At 39.6% G+C, this 27,766-nt stretch overlaps 1 protein-coding gene across 1 annotated transcript; it reads left to right on the top strand.

Moving 5' to 3' along the window:
* On the top strand, positions 1 to 27,766 carry VAPA (VAMP associated protein A). The gene is made up of 6 exons (XM_085220768.1): positions 1 to 325; positions 15,815 to 15,967; positions 21,787 to 21,890; positions 23,332 to 23,412; positions 25,857 to 26,033; positions 26,978 to 27,766. Exons 1-6 carry the CDS (start codon positions 250 to 252, stop codon positions 27,134 to 27,136), a joined length of 750 nt encoding a protein of 249 aa, XP_085076894.1. The 5' UTR covers positions 1 to 249; the 3' UTR covers positions 27,137 to 27,766.

Here is a 27,766-nt window from a genome sequence, read left to right as displayed (position 1 = left end):
CCACCGCCCTCGTGCCCGCGGAGGGGCGGCGTTGCCGGGGGCCGCTGAGCCGCTGGCGCGAGGTGGAAAGCGAGCAGTGCTGGGGCTGCAGAGCGGCTCGCATCCGCCGCGAGGCATAGCAAGAAGCGCCGCTGTCGTCCGGGCTTCCCGTCCCGCCCCTCCTTCTCTCCCTCCTCCTCCTTCTCCTCCTCCTCCCCCTCCTCCTCCCACCCTCCCCCTCTCCTCCTCCCGCCGTAGCGAGCGAGCGAGATGGCGGCCGCCGGGGCTCTGGCGAAGCACGAGCAGATCCTGGTGCTCGATCCGCCCACCGACCTCAAATTCAAAGGTGAGGGGCAGCGGGGCGCCGGGCGGGCGAGGCGGGGGGTATCCCGCTTCCCCCGGTCGCCGACGGGAGCCTCGCTCCGCCGTGTTCCGCGGGGCCGGGCCCTGCCCGCCCGGGTCCCTCGAGGAGGCCGCCGGCGCCGGGGTGGGGGCGGCGGGGGGGGGCGCCGCCGAGGCGGGGAGCGGGCTCGGCCGCCGCCATCTTGCGATCCCGCGGCGGCTCCGAGGCGTCGGCGGCCCCGGCAGCGCCGCGGCCCGGCCCCCGGCGGGCACCGCGCCCGCTCTGCCGGCGGAGCGGCTCCGGCCGCCCCCTGCCATGCGTGCGTCCCCGCGGCGGGGTGCCGGGCGGCGGCTCTCCTGTCGTCTCCGCCGGCGCTGTCCGCTGCAGGTAGGGGCGGGCGAGCCGTCCCCGGGCTGAGGCGGCTTCGGGCGCGTCGCGGTTGGGATGTTTCGGTGCATCGGGTGCGCTCCTGTCAAGAGGGGCTGCGGTCGGCGCTGTTAGCGTATGGGGTGTTATCCCCTCCTCGCCAATCACGAATGGGATAGCTGTGGAAAGGGAGGCTCCTGCAGAGTGATCCTCGAAGGGTGTGTGTATTAAAAAGAACCGAACGCGACAGCAGCAAAACAAACGTGCCAGAATAAGGAGATCTCGCTCATACACTCAGCTTTCGTCTTATCTTTTGTGGCAGCACACGTACTCACATAATCCTGTAAGTGTTGGTGTTTTGTTGTAGGCTCATTTTTCATTGTTTAAGGAGGGTCGAGCATTCTGCCCTGTCCATTTAAAGATCTGAACAACTAGAGTGGGTTGATGTTTGTATCAAAGACAAACACTGTATTTCCCCCAGACACCTTTGGCTGGCCAGGCTGCTGGCAATAAGACTGAAGTTTGCTTTGTCAAAGGGGCTTTTCTCAAGCTTTACCTGTTTTGGTGATCAATCAAATCTATCAAGAAGACGCCGATTCTGTTGTATCACGCATCTTAACTTTCTGATAGCAGTTTTTAAATTGCACATCCAAAGGTACAGCCAAAACCACAGGGGGAACTTATTTTTTCCCCCACTTCTGTATTGTGTTAGAATGTCTGCATCCAGGTTTCAATGCACTGCACTCTTGCAAGAGCAGGTTGCAGGAAGATGCATTGAAACTCTTGCATCTTGCATTGTCTTCAAGCTGGAAGCAAGCCGTGTTTGTGTGGTTTGTGACAAGGAACGCGGTAAATACTAGATGTAGAAATTGTTAGGATGAAGCAGTTGTCAAACAGTAATCAGTGTTGTCATGTGTGTTTACAAAATGTGTTTATTAGGCATGAAGTTTGGTTTCAGACTCATGTACATAGTAGGAAAATGTCTGTTGAGCAGACTGCGTGAACCCAAAGTCTGAAGCATAATGGAACTGTAGTGGGGCACCATAGCAAACACTGTATTATTACTGTACTACATTAGAGCAAGAGCTACCTATTTAAAGAGCACCCAGTGCTTTCCCAGCAAATATTTTCCAACTGCTTATTGTTCTGAGGTCTTCAGAAACGTTTGTGGGCCACAGACAGTCATTCAGTTCTGAAGTGTTGCATGGAAGAGTACAGTAGTGGCTGAAGAGAATACCAAGTATTATCTTTTGCAAAGTAGTTGGTTACTAAGAGAGTACATGACTCAGAATTTCTAAGTGTAACTTAGATGTAGGAAAATCATATGATTGTTTTTTTTTTTTGTCTTGTTTTGTTTTAAAGTAATTCTTTTTTTCAGTGTAGTTGGTTATTCAGAGCTGTTTACTGGGACCGTTATTCAGTATTGGTATTATTGTCATAATATTGTTGATGTGTGCGTGACAAATCCAGTTTATGTCCAGCCATCAGAACAAATAGCTCATTAGGTTTTCTTGCCGCATAGAGTGACTTGTAGTGAATTTGCTGACCTTTAGGGTAGTAGTGAAATGTGTTAATATGCCCTTTTGTCAAACAAGGACTTAAATTAAAGAGTAGGTAGCACTTATGTGAGGAACGCTTGACAACTCTTAAAATTCAGTGTCTAATGAAGCTGTTGTTGATTGCTACTCAGACAGCAAAACCACATGCTGAATTTTATTCCACACCTTTCAAAAGGAGACTATAAGCTTGTCCCGTAATGGTCAGCACACTGTATTTGCTTTGTTGTCAGAAAGATTAGAATCCTGTTCTTGTAGTACCTGGCATTCCTAGCAAGCCACTGATAGCGTGTTGGTGTTGGGCGATTCCCTCTGCTGCTGTGCTAGCTGCATTTCTTTGGGTTGTGGGGCCATCGGGGATACCTAAGGGGAATCACAAGACAAATACATGTATTTCAGAGTGTTGTGCAAATTGTGTCAAGGGGAAAAATTATTCTTAAAAGGAGTGAAACTAAGAGGTGGTAGATTATGTGATATGATATGAATTTGCTTTCAGCGACTCACTGAGAATTTGCCTCGTAGCCCTTGTATCCAGGTCTTCAGCCACACTGCACCTACAGTTCATTTAGTTTAGCTCTTCAGATCTGAAGTTTGGGTTTGATTAGGACTAGACAGGAAGAATTGGACTGGGTTCCACCTTTCAAATTAGCTACTTGGTGTTTCTCATCTTCTGTCTCTTCTTAGGGTCCTTGCACACGACTCATGCGTGCAGTCATTGTCTGTAGCTCTAGTGTAAGGAAGATCATGATAATTTGGAATTGGTTCCTTGTGAGTAAATACTTTCTTTTTTAAATCTTTTTTTAGCTACTTAACAGTTGTGTAGTGAAGTGGCAGCACTTGAAGTTTTCAAGTCAAAGCTCTCTAGTTCTGTAGTGGAAACTCAGCTGGTCTTTCTTATATGAAAAGGAGACAATGATGTAGTTACAAGCAACTTGCATTTAAGTTGTTTGTGGAAGATGGTCCTTTTTAAAAAACATTCTCCAGATCTTTACGTCAGTCATAAGACCTGCTTTTGCAACGTGTAATTGAAAATCAAGACTCGCTGATTTGATGAGCCTTGGAAGATTAGTAGGCAGTATTCGGATTTTGCATTTCACATGCTTCAGAGATGTCTGACGAGCAGTTATGTCAGATGCTATAAGGATGTACGAATAGTCTACACAGACATCCTTTTTGGAAGTTGTTGCTTACAGGCGTGCGAAATGCAGCTATGCCACCTTTGTAAATGTCTCAAAAGAGAGACACACGTTTCCATTTCTTCTTGTTTTATTGAGGCCAGAAATAAATTGGCAAGTAAGCAGCCTAAAATCAACTTTTGTGAATGTCACCACGCAGTAAAATACTCACTTCTGTGGTTTGAGTTACTGGAAGAGATCTGTAGAACATGATGCTTAATTTCCCATTATTAATCTGATTCATACTCTAGGGTTGTTAGCGTATTAAAACTGCCTATCAGCTGGCTTGTAGACAAACAACTCTTTCCAGGTAAGGCAAACAGCACTTCACTTGAATATCACAGCTTCATCTGAAATGCAGGTTTCCCTATAAATAACGCAAAGCTAACGCTGTTGATTATTTTGTAATCGTTACCCTGCTGTTGGTAACAGCAAAAGCCACAGGGTGTGTGTTGCTGCAAATCGTGAAGGTGGAACTGAAAGGTAAAAATAGCTCTATGTTAAATCTATCCCCTGCCCTCAAAGATCTGCTGTCAGAATTGGCCCAGGGTGTCTTTGGAGTGTAGGATTTGAACTCCTTAACTGCGATCTTGCTGCCTTATTTGTGTGTGTCTGGGTCAGATCACATTTTAAGCGTATTTTTGCTCTATTCAAAGGACCAGTGCATTCATGACATCCCAGCTTTCTAACGTAGATTTATTTAAAAAAGGAGGGGGAAAAAAAAAAAAAAAGGTTGGAATGTCAGTTTCTGGTGTCTTCATTCCAGAACATTTTTGGAACTAAACAGTGAGATAGAATGAATATTCAGCAAGTAGTCTCTGACTTTTCTTTCAAATCCAAGATTATTTCCTGGCATTGTTTAATCATCTTGTTTCTTTCCATTGTTTTCCAATTCAAATGCAATATCTGTTAGTATTTTTTTTGTCAAGTTAAGTATAAATAAAACTTAAGGCACAGAGTGATTAGTGGGAATGTGTTGAGGAAGAGAGAAGAAATTTTTTTTTTGTTCTGTATTTCAACAATTGCTGCTTAAGAGGTGGTTCATGTTTAGGTTTCTACCACAGTGTTAAGACTGCCTGATGAGCAGGGTTTGTGTTGATCCGGGTGAGGCCACGTGTACTGTAGGTGTTGAATAAAATTCAGTAATGGAATTATTTCCCACAGTGACATAGGAACGCTGCAGTACAGATCAGGATGTTTTGTCCTTCCCCTTCAGTTCATAGGACTCACTATTGCATCTTCAGTAAATTGAGAGCCACTGTACAGGCTTGACCAGTATGCAGCCAGCAGTATAAAACCTTCACCATTACATTGTTGTTGTATGAAGTGCCCACTTGTTTCTGCTTGCTGATAGCTCAAGTAAGCGTTCTAAATCACTACAATATATCAGTATTATAAAAACACTGTACGGTATCTGAATGTTGTACTGTTGCTTAAGGCCTAGTTGAAGAATAGAATGTTACCTTGAACGGGAAAAGGTGTTTTATGCATCAGTTAATGGAGCTGAATATATAGTGCACCAACTCTCTGCTGTGATGCTGTGAGTTGCTCCTGCTTTGTCTCGGCTGTGGTTTGTGAGCGTGTTCTACTTTCTGATCAAGTTTGTCTCTGGAAGAAGTCTGTCAGACAGGTCTTTGTTATATACTTAGCTTAACAAGCCATTAATTTGAGTTGGAAAAGCCTGCTAGAGAGAACTTGCTATATGTAGGATGGAAAAAAGTGACTGAATAATTAGATAAGTGTTATATTTCCCACTGTAATGTTGTTAAATTGTAAGGTTTTTATTGTCAGGTGAGCCAAATAGGTCTATATAAGCTGATTGCTTAAAAAAAAAACCAAACCAGTAAAATGTCTAATTAGGTAATTTATGGTGAAGTATTGTTGAAAATAAAAATGCAGAAGCACAAGTTAGAACCCCAGTCACTTTGTTTTCCTTTGGGTAGTAAGATTTTATCTGATGCGTAGTGATCCTGGCCTCTTGCCCTTCAGTGTGTTGTTGAATAGTGTACATGTATTTAATTGCTTTGAAAATTATTGGGCAATGCAGATGTCATGTTTTATGTTATGGTTTTAAGGTATTTAGAAACTTGTTGTTACGTAAATTAAAATAAATATTTTTGATTTTTTTTTTTTTCCATGAGAAAAAAGTCTTGATAGCTGAGACACTTTGCTAAAGATGAGCCTGCTGTAGGACTTCAGGTACTTGCTTTTTAATAATACAAAGAAGGAAGAAAAGTAGAAATAGTAGCCTGCCTGAATTTTTAAGCGATAGTCCCTTCAGTCACTCCTACGTTTCTCACGCTGTGGTTTCACTTGGAGTAATGTTTAATTTGACACTTCCGTGCTTGCGTAGATCTTACCTAAATAGTATGCAGAGCCTTGGAGGAAAGAATAATTAAAGACTTGAGGGTAAATGGAAGATGGAACAAAATGCAGCATGAGTGCCCTGGTGGTGAGCTTGAGAGCCGGTGTGGTGTATGACCCCCTGCCTGCTCTCTGCCTCTCCTTTGGTCTTTTCTGTGTGCCCCCTCTCCAGATAAAAACTGACCTGACGGTTGGAATTATAGTGTTCAGGGACTTCATACAGAGGTATCTGCAAAACCAGTATCTGTGGGTGAAGAAGCTTGGTAGGCAAGCATTAAGATGGAGAAGGAACAAGCTATAAAATAAATTACAGGTAACTGTTGGACTCTTAGAAATATCTTTATTAAGCTTCCAAAGGATGGATCATTTCATGTTTGAACTTGGCTTAGTGTCTTCAGTATATTCCCTTGTGATCTTGGTGTGAATGGGATTGTGCTTGTGGAGCTCGTTGTTGTTGTGAGGTTAGGACACAGGATGAATGATAAAATGGTGTCTTCAGTGTATGCCAGTAATAGAGCTGATGCCTTGATGCTTTCTCATTTTGGTTGCAAGTGATGAAGGAATAAGACTAGGTACTAATACTTAGCCATAGGCTTATTACGAGCCTGGCAAGTCACCAAAATGGGCAAAAATGAGGCTGTGGTTATATCTTAAAGTGTTGTGTGGTTTTTTTTTTATTATTTTTTTTTTAAAACACATTCCTGGCAACGCCTATTCAGAGGGAATAAACCTAAGTGGGGATGGTGGAAGGAAAAAGTTATTCGTGTCAGCAAAGTAGAATAGCATGACTTGTTTGTCTTAGCAAATGAAGACTGTAAGGGGATCTGATTACTATCTATAACAGAATAAGTAGGCACTGGGGGAATGACTGTGTATCCTAAAGGGTAGGATTGGTACAAAAATGAATTGGCATCAAGTGGCTATGGGTGTGTTTAGATCATTAGAAACAATCTGAATTTCAAATCTGAATGTGGCAGTCTGAACTAGCTTTCTAAAAGAAGTGATGTGGAAGTTGGAATGATGGCCAGTAAAGGTCCCTTCCAACTCAAATGGATCCGTGATTTTGTATGCAGCATTGAGTTGTGTTCAGTGTTTTTTCTTCTTTTTAAGAAGAGATGTTTGGAAAATAAAAAATTATACACGTAAGAGTAGCTCCTGCATATGCAAAGTAAACATAATTATTAGAATTCATAGGGCTTAATTGAAAATGGCCACTAAGCCTTGTTAACCCAGTGAAAATAAAAACGGTTTGTTTTTTTATTTTGGACGTGTGTGAGACATTTGGTCATTTCCCTGTTAGGAAATGAGGGCTGTTAATGCTTGCATTACAACTCCTACTACTTCTGGAGAAGTAAGCTGCCTCCTGGAGAGAGCAGTTGCATTAGCTCAGCTTACTTCTGAGAAGGGAAAGCAGTGAGGGAATGGAGCTCGTGATCCTTCAGAGAGGGAGTGGTGATCAAGCAAGCTGTAAAGCAGATGTTTGTTTTCCAGAATAACTTTGGGTTGTGCCATACTCAGCTTCCAGAGATCTGAGAGCTGAAGTCCTGTGCTTCTGGAGGTGCTGCAGTGTTAGCTATGTCTGTCCATAGAAGATACTGATGTCTGATACATAAACCTGTTCAGATGGGGGCTCTGTGTGTCAGTTGCAGGAGTTGGACGTCGTTAGCATAAATTCATTTATTTTTAAAGTTACCTTGTGTTCTGCTCACGAAGGAGTGAAGATGCTTCTGATAGGTTCTCTTGGCAATACCAGGCAAAGCATTTGCAGGTAGGCCAATAGTCACATACAGAAAGAAGAGCTGGACTCACCCCACTGGTGAAGAGGCTCTCTAGCCATGTAGTACTTCTCAAGAAGCAGCCCAGGCCCAAGAGCTGCTCTCCCTTCAGTGGCTGCCCTTACATGAGCCCAGCATGGCTCTGCCCTGGGTCCACTCCTTCTGGACACATGGGAGCACAGGTGCAAACAATGTGCCTGTGTTCCCTGCACCAGGCACACCCCTTCACCGGGTGCTCCATCACCAGCTCAAGCCCTGACCTACCAGTTCCTGTACACCTTGTTAGGATGCCACTCGCAAGGCAACTGTGAAAGTCAGAAGGGTTCTGGTGTTCTGTTTAACGTTTGACCTCTGATATCCAGTTCTTTTGGACACACATTGGGAAAAGCACACAGCTTTGGGTTGGGTCTTCAAGGAAGTGAGTCCTTGCACAAAATGCTGCGTGCTATTGCAGCTGTCAGCTGAGATAATTAGGCACATTCTGATTACTTCTTTATAGTTTGGAGAGTATCTGGAATGTTGCAATTCAGATCAGACAGGTGCATTCAATTGGAAGTTTTGTAGCTGATCTGCTGTATTCTTGGGTATTCTAAACAGCAGATCTGGGCTTTTCAGCATCGTTGAAACCTGTTATAAAACGTAGGAGGTTAAAATATAAAAAACAGCTTACAAGAAAAAGAAAGGAGGAAGTTATTTATTTAACTAGTTCTGTTGTTCAAATCTGCTAATATTCTTTGAAGTCTAAGAGCCTGTAATTACCGAATTAATTAGTTATCCTGCCTCCTCCAAGTAAAGAGAACGGTTGCACCAGCAGGAAGTTTGTATCATAGCCCTTACACCATATTAACCACTTACTCAGTATGTAAGGGAAGAGTGCATGTATGTATTTCTGGTTATTTCAGGACTTTGGGCATCATTTGTTATCTAAAATACTCATGGTGATCAGTAATAAAATATTTCTACTGCTGTTATTTCAACAGAGAGGGTGCTTTGGGATGAATAATGCTTTGCTGATGTAATTCTACTAGGATAAAGACTTAAGAATTTGAGCTACCAATTTTAGTATGCTTAGTGTATATTTGGCAAGATAACAGGATAACCAGAGAGCTAAATTCCAAGGAGAGAATTCACAGTAATGTAGGGTTAAGGTGAACTTTCCTTTATCACTAATAACACGATATGCCTTTATTAATGGTGCTCTTTCAATAGGAAAAATGTAAAAAAAAAAAAATAGCCATGTGAGCTAGATTTTGGGGCTTAAAGTAAATAATAGCATTAATATGTTTGGATGAAGTTATTGCATGTTCTGCCGTGTTATTAATAGTGCTTGTTGTTGAAACTAAAACCTTTGTCCATATTTAACCTCAGGACAATCTCCTGTTAGTCTGTGTTTTACCCAGTATATAAAGTAGATAACGTTCTGTTTACCAGAATTCATGGAAATCATCTGTGGCTGCATTTTACCCTTGAGACAGATGCTTTTTGTGTTTTTCCTGTGGTTCTTGGCCACTAACATGCCAGGAGCAAGCTGGAGTAAAATATGAAATTCTGATCCAGAGAGAAAATAAAAAGGAAAAAAAAATGTCTGTTTTGTCTGGCTTGAAATGCTGCTGTACTGTATTCTTCTCTTTTCTGCATTGGCCGAGAGTCAAAAGGTTTCAGTTCTCATTTCTGTTAGGCCAGCCCTCAGTAAAAGCATGCAGGTCAGCATCTGTACAAGCACTGCTCTCAAGCCGTATAGCTGTGTATGGGCTCTCCTTGCCCCTTTGAGAAAAGCAAACCCTTTTAGGACTAACAATGGGCGTTGTCTCAGCTTTTTGTAGGAGAAATGTTTGGTGAATAGACTGTCAGCGTGGATGCTGACAGTGTGTCCTTGTGAGCAGTGTGGATAGAAATCTGATGTTTCCTATGATAAACAGTGCTAGCCTACAGCAAGCCTTCTGGAGCTGTGGGTGTTGAGGCCTATTAGATTTCTTGTTAAGATTTTTTTTTTTTTTTTTGCATTATGGCATCTTTGTGCAAATTGATGATGAAATTAAGAGCTATTTCTCAAGTGCTGGGATGGAATAAGAAGAGAGATTCTTCTTCTTATTGCTCTAATATATGGATATATACCTGAGAGCAATGACTGTTTGTGGCTATTAATCTTGCAGCTTCACCTACTGATTATTCCTGATCATTCAAACTTTCAGTGTTGAAGAGTCAGGTCATGAAGTATAAGCTACTGTGCTTTGTAGACCATGACTATTTTTAACATAGGTCATCTGTGGCAGCTGGAGTTTTTCTTTGAGCTGAGTTTGTAGGATATTTCAATAATCACGTTTCCGATATTTCAAGAGAAAGGTGAGCGATATTCATTGGCAGTGGATGTTATGGATTCTGTTTAGTTTATTTTTTACAAAGATTTGAATAGGAATGGCTTAAAACCAGTTGATAGAAATAACATTCCTCTTGTTCTTTTTTTATTTGTGCCAAGTGCCACCTATTTTTTTTTTTTTCCGGAAGGTATTATAAAATTAAATTTGAAGCAATTAAGTGCTTCAGATCTTGTCTGTATTTTAAGATCAGTGAGGTTGTATATTAGTCAGAGTAGTTTGAATCACTGCTAAACACTGGTCTTCCACTTGTAGACATCTTACCTTTGTTTTTTTCAATACTGAACAATGTTTGCTTGCTATTAACATGCAAGTTGTAGCTTAAGCTGGCAATTTATTTGCTTTAATTTTTTAAAAATTAATAAATGTATTTCTATAGTATAAGGTGAAATATTTCTCAGGGCTTTTAAAAATAGTTGGATAAACTCAGGAGGAAAAATCTGAAGGTTATCAGGGCAGTACTATTCTTGGTAGGGTACAGAAAGCTGGAGTCTCTGGCTGTAAGAAGCTTGTAGGATGAATTTCAGGCCCTTTGTGAAATAACTCTGGTTTTTTAACTTTGCCACCTATTACAATCAGTATTCATATTTAGGATGACAACTGATGTATCACAGTGGCTGTTTCCTCCTGGAAGTACTTCTGGCTTTCATATTTATCTCAGATGTAAGAGCACATGTTTACTGATCATTTGGTAAACTCCTTAACATCCACGATCATCTTCTAGCTCACAAGTGGTCCATTCCAACAAACAGAACATCGGACAAAAGCATACAGAGGGTGGAAACAAGGGAATGAGACTTGGGAGGAATCCAGCGTTGTTGTCCAAACTTGCAGAGATTAGGTTAGAAAAGCTAAAGCCCAGATGGAGTTGAATTTGGGCAGGGATGTCAAGACCAGCAAGAAGGGCTTCTGTAAGTACCTTGGTGATAAAAGAGAGATATGTGCCTACTGCTGAAGGAGATGCGGATCTTTGCCTCAGTCTTCATTAGCAGCACTGGCCTTCTGGAATCCCATGTCCCAGTGACCAAGGAACAAATCTGGGACAAGGAAGAAGCATCTGTGATTGTCGGTCAGGTCAGGCAATACTTAAGCTAACTGGACATACTTAAGTCTGTGGACCCAGATGGAATGCACCCATGGGTGAGTGCTCAGGGAGCTGGAGGGCATTACTGTGAGGCCACTCTTTATAATCCTTAATCGGGGTGGTGATTGAGAGAAGTGGTAGAAGACTGGAGGAAAGCAAATGTCACTCCTATTTCAAGAAGGGCAAGAGGGAGAACCCAGGGACTACAGGCCAGTCAGCTTCACCTTGATCCCTGGGAAAGTGATGGAATGGCTAATCCTAGAAAGCATTTCTAGGCATGTGAAGGGCAAGGGAGTCATTTTGGAGTAGTCAGCATGGATTTACCATGGGGAAGGCTTGACCAATTTGGTGAGCTTCTGTGATGAAGTGCCTGGCCTGGTAGATGAGGAGAGAACAGCAGATACTTTCTGCCTGGACATTCATTGAGGATTTTGATACAGCCTTTCATGAGATCCTTACAGAAAGGCTGTTGATGAATGGATCTGGATGAGCAGACTGGGGGGTGGATAAAAAAGAGTCTGACTGTCTGGATCCAGAGAGTAATCGTCAGTGGTGCAAAGTCTTGCTGGAAGAGAGTAACTTGTGGTGTACCACTGGGATCGGTATGGATTTGGTCCCATTTAACCACTTCATTAATGATCTGGATCATAGAGCAGGGTGCACCCTGTGTAAGCTTGAAGATCACACAAAACTCTGACTGGTAAACCAGGAGATTGTGCTGCCATCCAGGGGGACCTGGTCAGACTGGAGAAACGGATGGATAGGAACCTCACGAAGTTCAGCGAGGGGAAATGCTGAGTTGCACAGCTTTGCAGGATAGGAGCTGGGGATCCTGGTGGACATCGAGTTGAATGTGAGTCTTCAGTGTTCTGCTGCCACAAAGGAGACTAGTGGTACGCCAACCTGCATCAGGAAGAGTACTGACTTTAGCTCCTTTCTCATGCATTAGTACTGAAGACATTAAGTGCAGTAAATTATTTTTCTTTGCCCGCCCAACCTGACTTTATTATACACAGAACAAAATTACTCTGCCTGAGTTTGTTTTGGAAAAGATACCTTGAAGTCTTCTGTGTATATTGAGCGCTCCCAGATTTTGAAATGCAACGAAGCAGTTGTGGAAAAATTCCATCTCACTTAGAGCACGTCATAGAAATAATTTTTGAACTTAATACTGCAACTTACCCACTTGTAAGCAGTTTGGAACCTTTTGACTGGTTTGTGTACTTTCTTATGTATACTTGTATTTTTTTGGATATGATGATATATTACTTTAATGTGCCAGTTTACTGCTTAAATAAACTTTAGTCCCATGTGTGAGATGAAGTACCTTTGGTGTGGAGTCTGCTTGGATGTTAGCTTTTTGAAGTTCAGTGTCTCAAAGAGAACGATCTACTTGCATTTAAGCTGTTCCATATAAAGTACTGCCCAACCCTTTAATAATGTGTACCCATTCTGTAGAACTCTGAGGTAGCAGCTGTGATTTTATACAGTAATAAATTTACTGTATTTCAGAGGCTATGCTCTGTGATGGGATCTTTGTATGTGTTATGGATAGGTCTTCTGATTTTGAATTGAAAATGTAATAATCAAACTTGTCCCCTTCTAGAAAATGCTTTCAGTTCATTTGCACTGTATTGTTAACGAGTAGACACTGGCTATAATCTCTGACTTTCCCCACAGGTATCTTGAACTAAGGAGATTCCTTTCAGCTCTTCCTTCACACTCTAGAAAGGCATATTCATGTCATAATTTTCTCCCTTATGTTTGATTTGGCTGGGCAAAAGGAGGACTGGGTGCTCAGAAGACCTGAATTTAAAGAGAAAATATGACAACACTGATCCCAGAAGTCCTTTGTACAGATCCTACTTGTCTAGAAATACATCATCTTTAGATTCTACTGCAGTGAAACTGGCAAGGCTGTGGCAAGCCAGGAAACTTGGGACTGCATTTCAGCAGTGGAAGCTGGCTCTGCAGAATCTGTGTCATTTCTTCCCGCTTGCTGTAGTCCAAGATATGTGGTTGCCAGAGGCAACCTCGGCATTAATGCTGCTGCGGCTGCACAGTTGAGATTGCTGGAATGGAAATTCAGTGTATCATGTTTTTGGAGATCTCTAGTTTCTTTGAGTGTAGGCAGTGTCTGTCATTCCTTTCTAAGGCCATTTTAAGTTGAAAAGGCAAGAAAAATCTTGGCATGAGTTGTCACTGCACCTTTCACAACAGTTGGAACAACCTGGCACTCTCACAGTTTTTATTCTGGAAAGATGCTGTAACTGGTGTCTTGTCTGCATGCTGCCAAATGGGTTTCTTAACTCCCTGCTCCCTTTGAAATGACTCTGATTCCCAGGAGCTGTTAGATTGAAATTACAGGTTTAAAAAGCAATGCTGTCTTGTCATTGTATATCGCAGTTATATCAGTGTATGTTGAAGATCTTGCTCTGGAAACCCTAGTTGCAGATTCATCGTTTTAACATTCCCAGTTCTTCTCCCCTCCGTTCTCTCGCTTTTTCTCAAGGAACTGTCATGATTTAAGCTCTTGTGTTTGGGCTGCTAGTGTCAACCAGTCATTTATTTTCCTGTTCCCAGCAGTATGTTTGGCTGGAAACTCCTGAATCCTCTTCTGCTGTTGCATGGTTTCTTATTTGAAGCATATACCATTCAAACTGAGTATACGGTGCACTTCAGAATGCTAGTAGAATTTTTTATTCTGACTTACCGTCCTTGTGTCAGGTAGGTCTACACTTACACCTCTGCTCAAGATTACTGCTGTCACTAAACTAATAGCCGGGTGCTGCAGGAACAGGGAAAGCTGGTTTTATTTTGTTCCTGTTTTCTGTTTGTACGGAAGTTCCTTATGAGCTGTGTGTTAAATCTGGTGGTTTTGAGTCTGGAGAAATTTTATGTAGCTTTTGTAGAGCTTGTCTAGATTTACAATTAACAATCCAATGAAACAAAAGGAGGAAAAAAAAACTAACAAAAAAGCCAAGCCAAGTTTGAGGTGTTGTATGTATGCTGCTGGGCGCTGCAGAGCTACTGCCTGCATGGCTATAAATAAATCCGAGAATTATGTCCTTAATAATGTTTATGTAGCTCAAAAAAGAAATGGTTGGTCTGAGTGTATCACCAGTCTCTGAGGATTATTCAGATACCTGCTTTTACTTCAGCTGTGGGTGCTGTGGGTTATGGAAGTTATTTTTAGATGAGACTCTGTAAGGAAATGCAACTGGATCCCGCTAGGGCCGTGAAGGGGCAAGTGGCAGGAAACTTTGAAGTCGTTCTGTAAACCTTCCTCGTGGGTCCCATGCCAAGTTTGAATGGATTAAGAGGGTGATTATTTTCCTCTACCATGTAAAGCCAGACTAGAAATGAATTTTTCAGACGAGTAATACTAATTAGGTCCTATTTTCTCTTGAATTTTAACTGGCTCGTGCATGTTTTCAATTATGGATATTCTGGTTCTCAGTCCCAGTTCTAGTCTTCATTGATTTGTATCCCGTTTTGTATCAAGGCTGTGTTCAGTACTCTTTCAAAATCAAGGATGTGGACTGAAGGAGGGTTTTGGAAATCAAACTTTGGTCAGATAGTGAGCCCTCTAGTGTAATAGCGTGCTTGCTAGCCTTAGTACCACTTCCTTCAGAGTAGTCCTGAGACCTCTGTGGAATACTCTGTCTGAAAGAGAATCGATGTATTTTACCTTGTACAATTGGTGGTTTTGTTGTACCTTACAACTTGTATAGGAATAAAAATACACATTTTTCTACAATAGAAGGCTTTTTTTAAAATGGAATAATAGTTGCAGTTTCAACAGTGACTACATTTTGTAGAGATTACATTTGTAATTTCTAAGGAATAGTCAAGAGGCTTCTTGAAAGTTAAGGTACGTGTGAAATAATATTGAATAAATTTCATGTTCATTTGGAATTCCATTTTCTAAGTTGTATTCCTTTAGTGCCTGTGCATTCGTGCTTTCAGATGATGGGCACCGCTCAGAACGCTGAACCTTTTTTGCTGTTTCTGCATGGCACCAAATGGAGGCGATCTGTTCTGGAAGAAGAGCTTTTACAGCTTAATATTGAAATTATGCTGCTCTTGTGCAATCCAATCATAGAGTCAGTTCCTATCTTGATGGTTTAATGCAGCCAATATACTTCATCAGATAGGTGTATCTGGCAATTAGTTTCTTTTCTGTGAATTTGCTAGAGTATATGAATAAGTAGAATATCATCTTCCTTGCCTGCTTTGAATTTAAATAATGAGGTTTATGTGCTTCTGTCAAGTCTGTAGGAACTCAGAAATCTAACAGAAATTGAAATGTCAGGTGCAGTTAGTCTGTTCCAGTATCGTAGTGTTTACTGTCTTTGGAACTCTTCCAAATGTTTGAAGTACACGTTGTGTCTCTATCTCTAAAGAAAAAAACAGCAGAACAGTTTAGCATTTGACCATTACCTTGCAGGTACTTAAAATGTTAAGAAAGCTGTGATAAAATTAACATAATGCCTCCTCTGTTTAAGAAAAAAAAATCTGTCTATATATGTGTATGTGAACTTCTTGCACCAGCAGCTTGAATCAATCATACTATTTATTTCTTCATTAGTTTAGTATATATTATTCTAACTTGGATGATAGAGTATGCTTTGCATGTAATGGTTTATGTGCTTAACAGATGTATGATTTAACCAGTTTTTAGAAACTGATTGCCTTCAAATTACATTAAATTAAGAATAATTTGCACTGTATAAGCAGGTTTCCTTTCCACAGATACATGCATATTTAAAAAAAAATGACTTTTTTTTTTTCCAGGTCCCTTTACAGATGTTGTAACCACAAATCTTAAGCTACGAAATCCATCAGATAGGAAAGTATGCTTCAAAGTGAAGACCACAGCGCCTCGTCGATACTGTGTGAGGCCAAACAGTGGAATTATTGACCCAGGATCATCTGTAATTGTTTCAGGTAAAATCAAATATTGTAGGTTGTGTGCTTTTTAGACTTTTCATCAAGTTCTCTAATAGTGATCTCAGAGGCTGTTGTAAGTACGCCAGCTTTTCAAAAAGACTTCTTAAAAATGAAATTGTTTCCCTTCACTAGTGTAAGTATCAACTTTTGATGATGTAGACTTGCAGAGATGCATGAAAATGCTTTATGCCAGAAACATTTGTCATTTGTTGTATTTACCTGCAGTTCTCTATATGTAAAGGAAGGAAGGAAGTTGGAAATGGACAGTGACATTAGTAATACTTTTACTCCAAACTACTGTATTCATGTTTCTATCTTTAAGTGGGACATTACTCGACTGCTCTGATGTGTCTCAAGTTTGATTGTTTAATGCAATAAACAAAAACCAAAAAGGTTCACTGCTGTGGAATAGTTGTTTTGATAGTACTGAACCCTGTTGTCTGAACTCTGTTATTTCATAGAAGAGCTGTGTGTGTTACATAGCATATGTGAAGTGACAGTCGTTAAATTGCTTTTAATTTTTTTGTTCCCTGTTAATTTAGGTAGAGCTGTTTTGTAGCCCTAAGATTTGAAATATCTAGAACTTGGGAGACTTAATGTTTTTCTTGAGTGACCGTTAAAAAAAAGGATCCTTACTACTCAGCATTGTGAACCTTGAAGCCACACAATACTTCTATTTTATTCTTTTTCCCCATGAAGCTCTAGCTAGGTTTGGCTCGTATACTTCATTCTGACAATCAGCAATATTTTGATAATTGGTCATGTAATAGTCTAAATCTATATGAGATTGGATTCTGTCATTGTCAAGAAAATGAATGAAGAGTAGATATTGGCCTTGTGACTTGGTAAAGGATTTTGGTATATTGTTCTCCCAATTGTAGTGAGTTAGTAATATTCTGAGTGAGGGGATTTTCAAACCAATGGCTGTAAGAGGAGAGAAGGAACGTGGACCCATCATATTTCCCAACATGGAGAAAAGGAAATCTCTTAGATAGATCTCTTAGTGGTCTTGCAGATTGTAGAGATAAATGTAATGAGCTCCTAGATCTTCTTAGTCTAGAAAGCCAATTTTTGTAGCAGCTCTGAAAAGCTATAGCAAAGCAAAAAGGAAACATGGTGCAATTCTCAGAGCTTTTCAGATTCATAACTGTCCCTTTGTACCCTTGGGGAAACTTAAAAGCAGCTGGGGAACTAGCTTCAGGTGTTTGTTGAAAAAATGCAAGCAATAACTTAGGAAAGCTTCTTAAATTTTGATTGATTAAAATGTTAAGATTAACTTTCCTTATAGCAGAGTCATCAGTTTTCTGATCTAATATCAATGATCTGTAGAAAGTGACCTTTTAAAACTTCAGTATTGCCATGGACAGTTCATTGTTTTGTGGGTGGAAAACTGTTTTACTGAGAAAATTGTTTCAAAATTTGGATAGTCAAAAGCTTACTTTTTTAACTTTGACTCTCAGTCATTTGTCTCAATTATGTATTTGATTGCTAGACTGCAACTGTCTGGTATCCAGGTTTTTTTTTTTCCCTGTGATCCTGCAATATCTCATGATTTCATAGTTCTGTCATAGTTACAACTTGCCTAGCAAAGCCTCTCATTCTTGCAGATGTTGAAGGCCAGGTTGGTTGGGGCTTTAGCCAGTCTAGTCCAATGGAGAGTGCCCATGCCCAGCAGACAAGTTGGAACTGATGATCTTTAAGGTCCCTTCTAACCCAAACCTGCATCATCCTTTTAATTCTTTGAATCTTTCATTTTTTGACTGTCCTTTTGAAAAAGAGAAACTGCTGTATCTGTTTCAAGTATTTCAGCTTCAGGTTGACCTATAAAGGATAACAGTATCGTAGAGCATTGCAGCTGGTTGACTTTCCATTTTGTGTCTCTGTGAATACTGTTTTTTCTGTGTTACAGGAATCTCGTGCAGTTATTCAGCTGCGGTAACTCCAAGGTGCAGATATTTAGTAACAGCTACTTTTCAGAATTAAGACTTTTTTACTGTTGTTTTTTTGTTGTGTTTTGTTGTTATGCATGATTTCTTTTGGGTCACTTGGTAGGCCAAGTGCACAGATAGTTTTTCTAGTGACCCACTTTATCTCATGCATCTCTCTACTAAGTGTTTTCAGTGCTGACTCATTGTTCATATCATTAAAAATAGATTTCTCTGACATTGCTGGGCAGAGAGAGCTCATTGTAGGATACCATAGTCTGAAGCTCTGTGTTCAAAACTAAATGTTGACAGTGCTAGCTGATTTTAGCCCATATAAATACATTAGCTGATTCAGAGTCAAGGGAGTTTTAAAATTTATTATTGGAAATGTGATTTAAAAGCCATTTTAGTGAAGTCTGTGAACATCTTATGTATCATTCAGTCACGAATGAGTAGGTAACCATTTTCAACAGTGTTTATACATTCTTCCAAAAATACTAAGTCATTGAGACCTGCTTTTCTACTGTTGATCTGAATGGCTTTTCCTTTACTTTGATGAGTGAGATTAACTGTTTATTATGTATCATCTACACTGATAGCTTCCTGTTGGTTTTTCTTTCCAGGGTATAAAATACTACCATTCTTTCTTCACAGCTTTTTATTGTTACTTGTTGCTGTTCTTCCTTCTGGTTTTCAGGCCCATTTAAGAAATATCCTGTGGAGATAAAGCCCTCCAATGCGGAAAGCATTACTAGCTTACTAACAGGAGCCTTGATTTCATAACTATTTGTTGTAATTCTCCTAGAGCTGATACCTGAACTGTTTGTGGATTCCAAGAATGTGCTGAAAACTGCAACTTATATTCATGAGGCTTTCCATGATTGTTCAAAGCCTAACATAGCTTTTAATAGTTCTTTGAATTCATGGATTCTTTCCATGAACAAAGAAGAACAAAGGATAAGTCCCAGAAGACTGGAGACTTGACAGTGTGACTCCCATCTACAGGAAGGGTCGTAAGGTGGATCCAGGGAACCACAGGTCTGTCAGCCTGACTTTGGTGCCAGGGAAGGTTATGGAGCAGATTGTCTTGAGGGAGATCACACGGCATGTGTAGGACAACCGGGGGGATTAGGCCTAGCCAGTCTTCATGGATTTGTGAAGGGCAGGTCCTGCTTTACCAGCTTGATCTCTTTCTATAATTGAGTGACCAGCCTGGTGGATGAGAGAAAGGCTGCTGATGTGGTCTACTTCGACTTCAGCAAAGCCTTTGACACTGTCTCCCACAGTATTTTCCTGCAGAAGCTGGCAGCCCATGGCTTGGAAAGGTACACTCGTACACTCTTGGCTGGGTAAAGAACTGGATTAAGGGCTGGACCCAGAGAGTGAATGGTGGTGAATGGAGCTAAATCCAGCTGGTGTCTGGTCACAAGTGGTGTTCCCCAGGGATCAGTCCTGGGGCCTGTCCTCTTCAATATTTTTATTGACAACCTGGATGAGGGCATTGAGAGCACTCTCAGTAAGTTTGCAGATGAAACAGTAAGTTTCCAAGTTGGCTGGAAGTGTCGATCTGCCTGGGGGTAGCGAGGCCCTGCAGGGGGATCTGGACAGGCTGGATAGCTGGGCTGAAGCCAGTGGGGTGAGTTTCAACAAGACCAAATGCCAGGTCCTGCACTTTGGCCGCAACAACCCCAGGCAATGCTACAGGCTTGTGTTGAGGGACACGGTTTAGAGAGAACTATTGGTGATAGGTGGACGATTGGACTGGATGATCTTGTAGGTCTTTTCCAACCTTGGTGATTCTATGATTTTATGATTCTATGGTTCTGTTCTCTGCTGGCTTTCATTCAGTTGTGTTTTTGCTGTTACCTAGTGGTCAAAGAGTACAAAGTTATTTAACTAGCTATCTAAGGATTTAGCCAGTTCTCGGATGATTAAATTTGGAAGTAACTTTTCATATGGACTAGTGAATTTGGAGAGACAAAGTTAATCGTTTTGATATTGTACTTACTGTTTTATCAACTTACACAATTCAGTTCTACTGTGAAGAATTTGCTTTGTGTGAAAGCAAGGGTGTTGAACTGTTCATCCAGTGTTTAGAATTGTGGGAAATATAATTTCCAACAATTCAATTACAGCAGTATTGAAATCTGACTGAACTTCTTGAGAACATATGGGAAGCCTGTTCAGAGCATACAGTGGATTTTTCTAGCTAAATGGGTGTTTCTGCTGTAGCTTTTTTCATTGCTGTAAAATAGCTAGCAGTATAGATTCCTGTTCATAGGACTCCGTAAGTACATAATCCATTTTATCTGAGATCACTTACGTTGTCTTAGTTTTACATAAGAATGCACTAAGCTTGAATTCAGTTTCAGTGAGTCTCAAGTGTGTGTGCATTGTCAAATAATCTATCTTTACAGTTCTCTCTGGGTCATCATCCTCTGGTAGAAAGTTGGAAGTGGGAACATGTATGTACATGTATGATCAGATACTTAAAGTTTTTATTGTCCTGGACTCCTATCTGGATTGAGTCAACTAATTGTCTTTCCTGATCTGCTCTATGGAGGTACATTATGCTGGTCATCTACTCATCCTTCTACTTCAGTAGTCCTCCAGTGCTTCTACGACAAACCTTGTATGCTCAGATATTTCAGTCCTTACACTGTGCCCATTATATCCATAGATAGGCAGCTATATCCTATAACATTCTGGTCTGAATTACAGACATGTGCTTTTCAGTCACTTTGAACTAAAGAAACCACAAAAATAATGACACCAGAGTGACCTGGCTTCTCTGGTGTTTTCTAAACAAAACCACAATCACTAACAGAAAACCAGCCTCCTAATGGCTTTGTATAGTTTGGATGGATGAAGATTCTGTACTCTGTAATTGAAGCATTCCTTTAAAAATACTGTAGTAGTGCAGTAATAACTGAGATGATGAATATTGTTATGTTGATGTTATTTATTTTTCCAATGAATTTGTGTATACTTCAAAATAATAACTTTGAAATTGAGTTTCCCTTCTTTTTTTTAAAATCTGCATTAGATTATGTTCAAGGCTGAAAATGCAGAGGTAAAATACATCAGGTAAAATACAAAGAGAAGGTATTAAGTATTTAATGTTTCACTTACAACTGCCTTTACAGAAAGCTTGGTTTTGAATTCCATCCCTCTTTCTCCACTGGTAAAATATAGAATTCAAATGCATACATGGATTGTGAGTACTTTTAGGCAAATGTTAGCTGTTAGTCTAGACTTCAGGTTTTGACATTATGATCCTTAATAACATGTGTTTTGTAGTTATTCTCCAGCTAATCACTTTATCATTTAAGAACTGAATTTGAAACTTTTCTACAATGAACTGTTAAAGCCCTTGACAGCATTACTTCTTTTAATAATTCTGGTTTGAATTAAGTATTTTAGTAGTTTTGCTCCTAGCTTAGATTAGTATGTCTTTAGAAGTCAGTTGAGCTTCTGCTTGTTGGTGGTCAGTGTAAGATAGGTTCTCTTCCCTTTCTCCCTCGGGTAGATGTTGTGAAGTCTGCCAGAGTTCTTCTACCTTTGCATTCACTCAGTCACAAATGTGTTTATTCCAAAGGAAAATCCTGTGGTGTTTGCTCTCTGTCTTACTGGATGTATTTTTTCTTACTTGTTTATTAAATCTCTTCTTGCTATAGTAGGTGGAGAAATAATCTTTAAAGCTACACTATTAAGGTGTTTCCTCTCATTACTTGTTGCTACAGTGTGTATCTACAGTATTTTCAATGCTCCCTTCACATCTTTACTTTTGGTGTCTTGTCAGTGAGAATCTGAAGCGTATAGCATTTTTTTTTTTTTTTTTAGAGTGATCAGATCACGTAGTTAAATGTTTAATTTTATTCTTTTGAACAGTAATGCTGCAGCCTTTTGACTACGACCCAAATGAGAAGAGTAAACACAAGTTTATGGTACAAACAATCTATGCACCACCAAATATTTCAGATATGGAGGCAGTGGTAAGTAAAAACGGGATAGAATTACTAGTTTGGATTTTTTTTTTTTTTAAATCAGTCTTAAGTTTAAATGAATCATGTTTTCAGAATGTTTTATTTTTGGAAAATTGAATTTCCTCCAAACAAATATGATTTCTATAAATGATTCAGGGCTTTTAATATTAAGTACAAGCTCAGTTCTCAGAATTTGCCTATAGGACTGATTAAATCAAACTAGTAGTAAATCAAAGGTAAGGTCTGTTCAATGTTCAGTTACTGTTAGGTTGTATCTGATCTGCAGCTCATTGAAAGCACAAATGATAGATTTATTTTCTTTATTAGTAGAACAAGTTGTGTATTCTGTTTTTGGGTGGAACCGGTCCAATGAAAGATCCAGAAAGAAACGATTAGTTTTGTGCATGTAAATTTAGAAGGACAACTTAGAAGCGATTGGAAGGCCGGCCTGCAGTTGTCAGAAGATGCTCTTTAGAGCATATATGGGCTCCCATGAGCATATATGTCAGAGTCCAGGGGACTGATGTATGGACTGCTGTTTCTAAACACTTCCCCGAGTTCAAATGGTGACTCATGCAGTTCCATGTTCACTGAAGGCGGAGGAAGAAAAGGTAAACAAAGCAAAGATAAGGTTTATGAATCACTAAAATCCACTAAACCTTTGCAGGCTAAGGCTCTCTTCCTGTATGTATGAAGGCAAAGATTATTGTGGCATTTCTCTCCACTGGAAACACTGGAAATGTTTTTAAGCTTTTGAGACATGCAGCTACAAAAATAACATCTTTCCTCCTTGTTGTCTGGTTTACTTTTTTTTAATATGCTCTGATAGTTCTTGTTTATGTGTGAGAAGTGAAGCATCTACCATTTGGTGAGAATATAAAAATCCATTTTAGAAATACCTTTCAAATAACAGCTTTCTCAATGTGTTGAAGTAAAGAATACTGAGAAACAAATCTGGCAGAAATTATAGTTATGAGTTAGCGTGCAATTAATGCCAAACAAAAGAGAACTAAAGAAACTTACTCTGGAGCTAAGTATAGAATCACTAAAAGTGTCTTTCAATAATTTATTTAAAATGGGTGCTTCCAGGATAGAATGTAAGGAGCACTTACACTGCGCAGTGATAGACGGACTCAGATGGTACTCTATTTCTGATTGTTACAGAAACCATTCCGCTGTCATTCTTGCTGTGCCCTACAAATCTCTGGATCCGTCTTGACATTCAGTTCACTTGATTCCATTTCCAGACTGAAATTTAACCACGCCTAGCTTTCAGTACTTCTGTAGTAGATGAAGGTGAACAAAATGTGGACAAAAGCAAATCTGAAAATTTCATCTAGGGTAGGATAGTATTCAGTAAGAGTTATAGGGAAGCTGTAAGAGCAGGCTTAATGAACTGTTCAGATTTTTGTGCGACTGGTTTATTAAATAACTATGTTGCTTGTTTTAGTGGAAAGAAGCAAAACCCGATGAGTTAATGGACTCCAAATTGAGATGTGTGTTTGAAATGCCCAATGAAAATGATAAACTGGTAAGTAAGGAAAGAGTAAAAAAAAAAAAAAAAAGACTGTCATACCCTGCTAGGATCCTAGAGAAATTTGTTTGAATTTTTTTTTTTTTTCTAAAGCTGTTTGGTTTGTTGGTTAAATGGATTGTTCGAATCTCTACTAAATTAAGTGGAAAGGAGGACTGGGCTTTACATTGTATAAGAACATATAGGGTGTATTACATTAAATTTCAGGATGAACACTGATATTCTTTGTGCATGGTTTGCATGTTGTAGTGCAAACAAAGTAGTGTTGTCTTCCACTGTATATAATTTGCCATGATACCTTAATTTCAAATTGTTTAAATTTGATGATCCTTTCATTATTCTTATTACTGACTTTAGCATTATATTGCTGTCGGTTAAAAACTGAGTCTTCAGTACTGCATACAGGGGAAAGCAAATTGAATCATTTGCTTTTTGAAGTATTAAATGCTTTTCAGTTTTAAAAATTCTCTTTCTAACTCAACTGAATGAAGAAAGGAAGTACTGTGTAGAAATTAATGTGCTCTGGGAGCCCTAACTGCATCATTTAAGGTAGTGGTACAGACAGATAATGCAGATGAAAAAACCTCTTAAATGCTTCTGACTTCAAACAAAATCAATTGTATTTGTATAGGAGATGAAATTTTCATTGTATGTGGACTGAAGATGTCTGTTTTGTGTCATCTGATGTTTGGAATAATAGTTAGCTGTCAGTTATCTAGCTTTTTTGGAATATGACTGAAATTCTTACCTGTTAATGCTTTTTTACCCTCATTCTTCTCATTTATGGAATCTTAATACTGTACATTCCCACTTATTTACCTTTAATTTTTTTTTTTTTGGTGCTGCTTTTAGCATCATGAGATAAAGTGCTGAAACAGGATTTCTGTTAGTGACCTTATTCATGTGATCACTTTGACTTTTCTTTAATACTCTCCAGTTTGTACTGTAGTCTGCAAGGTGTATTAGGAGAAAGTCGTCTTTTTTATTTAAGGATAACTGAAGATGTGGGTCTTTATTCAGCTGTGCAAGTTGGCTGTGTGTGTCTCTTACTAAATCATACCTTAGTTATAACAAAGTAGTACAAAATACATTTATACTTCCTTTAATGTGATACTTTCATAGTTCAGACTGCACATAGTTATGTTTCTCTGAGTAGCAGCATGAGGTTGCAAAACCTAATGTTTTAGCAGCTTTAGGCATTGGCTCAAGCCTTGTGATGAGAAATCTGCCAGGACCCTCAGAATATTCCTTACTTACCAAGGTGCAGGTACTTCACTCCAGTTGGCTGCTGCTCTCTTCAGATGCCTACCAGTCGCAGCCTGGAGACTGATACAAGGGAACCAGTCAGGGAGGTGAGACAGCAGAGGAAGGAGGTTTGCTTTGGGAGATAAGGTCTTAAGGGCTCTATCGAAGTTCCAGTACTATGAAAGGAGATCTTTTTAGCTAATAAACAAAAAACAAACAAAAACAAACAAACAAACAGAAAAACACAACTCCAAGTCCTTCTCTGCTTACTCATGGTAAAAATAGGCTAGTCTTTTTAGATCCAGTTAGGAGAGCACCTGTGTAGATTAGCAGGGTATATCTCTTAGGCTGCCTATGGCTGCACTGCCGAAGATTTATAATGCAAGTAGATGGTGTAGACTAAATAAGTGCTGTTGAGGGGGAAAAAAAAAAAATAAATGTAGATATGGTAGATATATTATCTTTTAATAGCTTTTCTGTCACATGCAGGTTGGACTGCTTTCTATGCAGTATGAGATCTAATGGATGATATAGCTCTGTAGTTTATCTAGTAGACATAGTGCAGCTTGAATTTTAATATGAGTCTTTTGTCCAGTCTGAACTTCAGCACAGCTTTGTGCTGTTCCCCTAAAGAACCTTAGGATGGCTTGGTCTGAAAGGGACCTCAAACCCCAGCCAGCCCCAACTCTCTGCCATGAGCAGGGCTGCCCCCCAGCAGCTCAGCTGCCCAGGGCCCCAACCAACCTGGCCTTGAGTACCTCCAGGGATGGGACACCACAGCTTCTCTGGGCAGCTGTGCCAGGGCCTCACTGCCCTCTGAGTGGGGGAGGAAAAAAAAAACACACAAAAAAAACAAATTCTGCTCTTATCTGCTTATTTATTTTCCTACCAAGATCAAATGTTATTTGGTGCGTTTTATGTTACTGTGTTACTTTGGTGCCTGCTGAATTAGTGTTAAGCAGCTTAAGTGTTTGGTTTTGTCTCTGTGACACATAGTACAAAATGTAAGCAGTAGATTCTTCTTTTGCTCTTTAATACTTTCACTAATCAGAACTGAACCAATCACAGAAGTCTTTTATTTAGAGTACTGCAAATATAACTGTCTATATTAATTGTTGGATTGTGTTTCAGTTTTAAGCTGTGGATAATTTTTCTCTAGGTAAGTAAAATTCTCAAGTCATTCTTAATATTTGTAGAACGATATAGATGCAAGCAAACCCGCTCCAGTACAGAATACATCTAAGCAGGATGGACCGATGCCAAAACCACATAGTGTTTCACTTAATGATACTGAAACGAGGAAGCTAGTGGAAGAGTGCAAAAGACTTCAGGCAGAGGTTATGAAGCTGTCAGAAGAAAATCGACACCTGAGAGTAAGTTCTGCTTCCTTGTTTATATTGAAATGATTCCGTGCTTCTTGATTGAGAAGTCTGGTTTGTAATTAGACTTAAAAATGTTTATTCTGGAATTAGATGCAAGTGTTGGAATGTGAAGGTTGATGTGCAGTGTAATTTTACTGTCCTGTATGGTTTACACGTCTCTGTGATTGAGACCTTGGGATTATCATGAGTGAGATACTGAAGCTACATGGTTTTCTTAAACGAAATGCAGTAAATATAGGCCTAGTTAAGGTGGTCTTAGTTACTTTTACATCCCAGATTTAGGCTTACTAGCTTTTAATAGAAGTGTTCTATTATTCATTCTTAAGAATGAGTAAATGAGATCCAAATCAGTAATGCAGCATCTCTGATTATTAATCAAAAAGAACAACTGATTGGCCAGTGGAGGTAAGCAAACATTGCTTTCCAGTACCTTCTATGTAAAGGTGCTCCTTTGGTAACTTGTAACTAATTGATAGGTGACTTTGTGACTTTTCTGTGTAGTTGGTATTGGCTATGAAAATTTCATAGGCAAGTGTAGCCTTTTAATGATCACTAAAATAGTGTAATTACTGCAATTCTGCTGTGGTTCGAACACTTTGATAAATAAATACAAAGCAGGTGTTTCTCTTTGACAGTAAGGAATTACTGCTATTTCATTCTTACATGGTAAGTAGAAGTAGGATTCTTTGTTTTGCCTAGCAAGAATTTTAGTATCTTTCTTAAGCAGAGCATGGGCAAACCTAGTGAGTTACCTATCTGTATTTGACATGCCACCATTTGCTCTGTGGGTTTAGCGTGCTATAATATTGCTTTTCAAGTTGCTATCTTTATTTAAATTTGACAGTAAATTTGACCTTTGAGTTGGGTTATATAAAACTGTAAAATAAATAATGTTTTTGTATTCTTCATCTCTGTATATTTTTTTCCCCCCTCAGGATGAAGGCTTGAGGCTCAGAAAGGTAGCACACTCGGATAAATCTGGATCACCCACAGCTTTGGCCCTCAGAGATAATGGCTCTAATTCTCTTCCATCACTTCTTGTTGTAATTGCAGCCATTTTCATTGGATTCTTTCTAGGGAAATTCATCTTGTAGAAAGGATGAATAAGAGAAGCATGCAAAATGCAGCTTCTGGTTTTTTGTTTTGTTTTGTTTTGTTTTTTTTCTTGGCCAGAAAAAGATTTGTTTACCTACCATTTCATTGGTAGTATGGCCCAAGTGACCATTTTTGTGTACAGCATCATAACAGGCTTTGCCTTTAATGATCTCGCACGGTTAGAAAACACAATCTAAAAAGACAAACTGTTCGGCTACCGGACAAAATTGTACATTAAGTCATAAATAGCAGGTGTCAGTTGCACAGTCAGTCCTTTATGGAAATTCATAAATAAAGAATTGTTCTTTCTGTGGTTTTAATAAGAGTTCAGAAATTGTTCAGAGTCTTGTAAATGTTATTTTAATAATCCTTTAAAATTTTATCTGTTGCTGTTACCTCTTGAGAAATGATCTATTAGATTGCTAATCCCACTCATTCAGGAATATGACAAGAGGTATTCTGGGGGAAATGGTGCCTCTTACTGTGTAAATTTTCTCCTTACCTTACTTTGCTAATATCATGCAGAATTTCTTTCTTATCCCTTGTGAGGCATTGTTGAGAGTTCTTTATCCTTACAATCCTGTCCCATAATATTTAACATTACAAAAGAAATAAAATTGTTAACAGAT

Source organism: Meleagris gallopavo, chromosome 3 (assembly GCF_905368555.1).
Source record: "Meleagris gallopavo chromosome 3, MGAL_WU_HG_1.1, whole genome shotgun sequence".
Lineage (NCBI taxonomy): Eukaryota > Metazoa > Chordata > Aves > Galliformes > Phasianidae > Meleagris > Meleagris gallopavo.
This window is presented reverse-complemented; position numbering and strand designations above follow the sequence as displayed.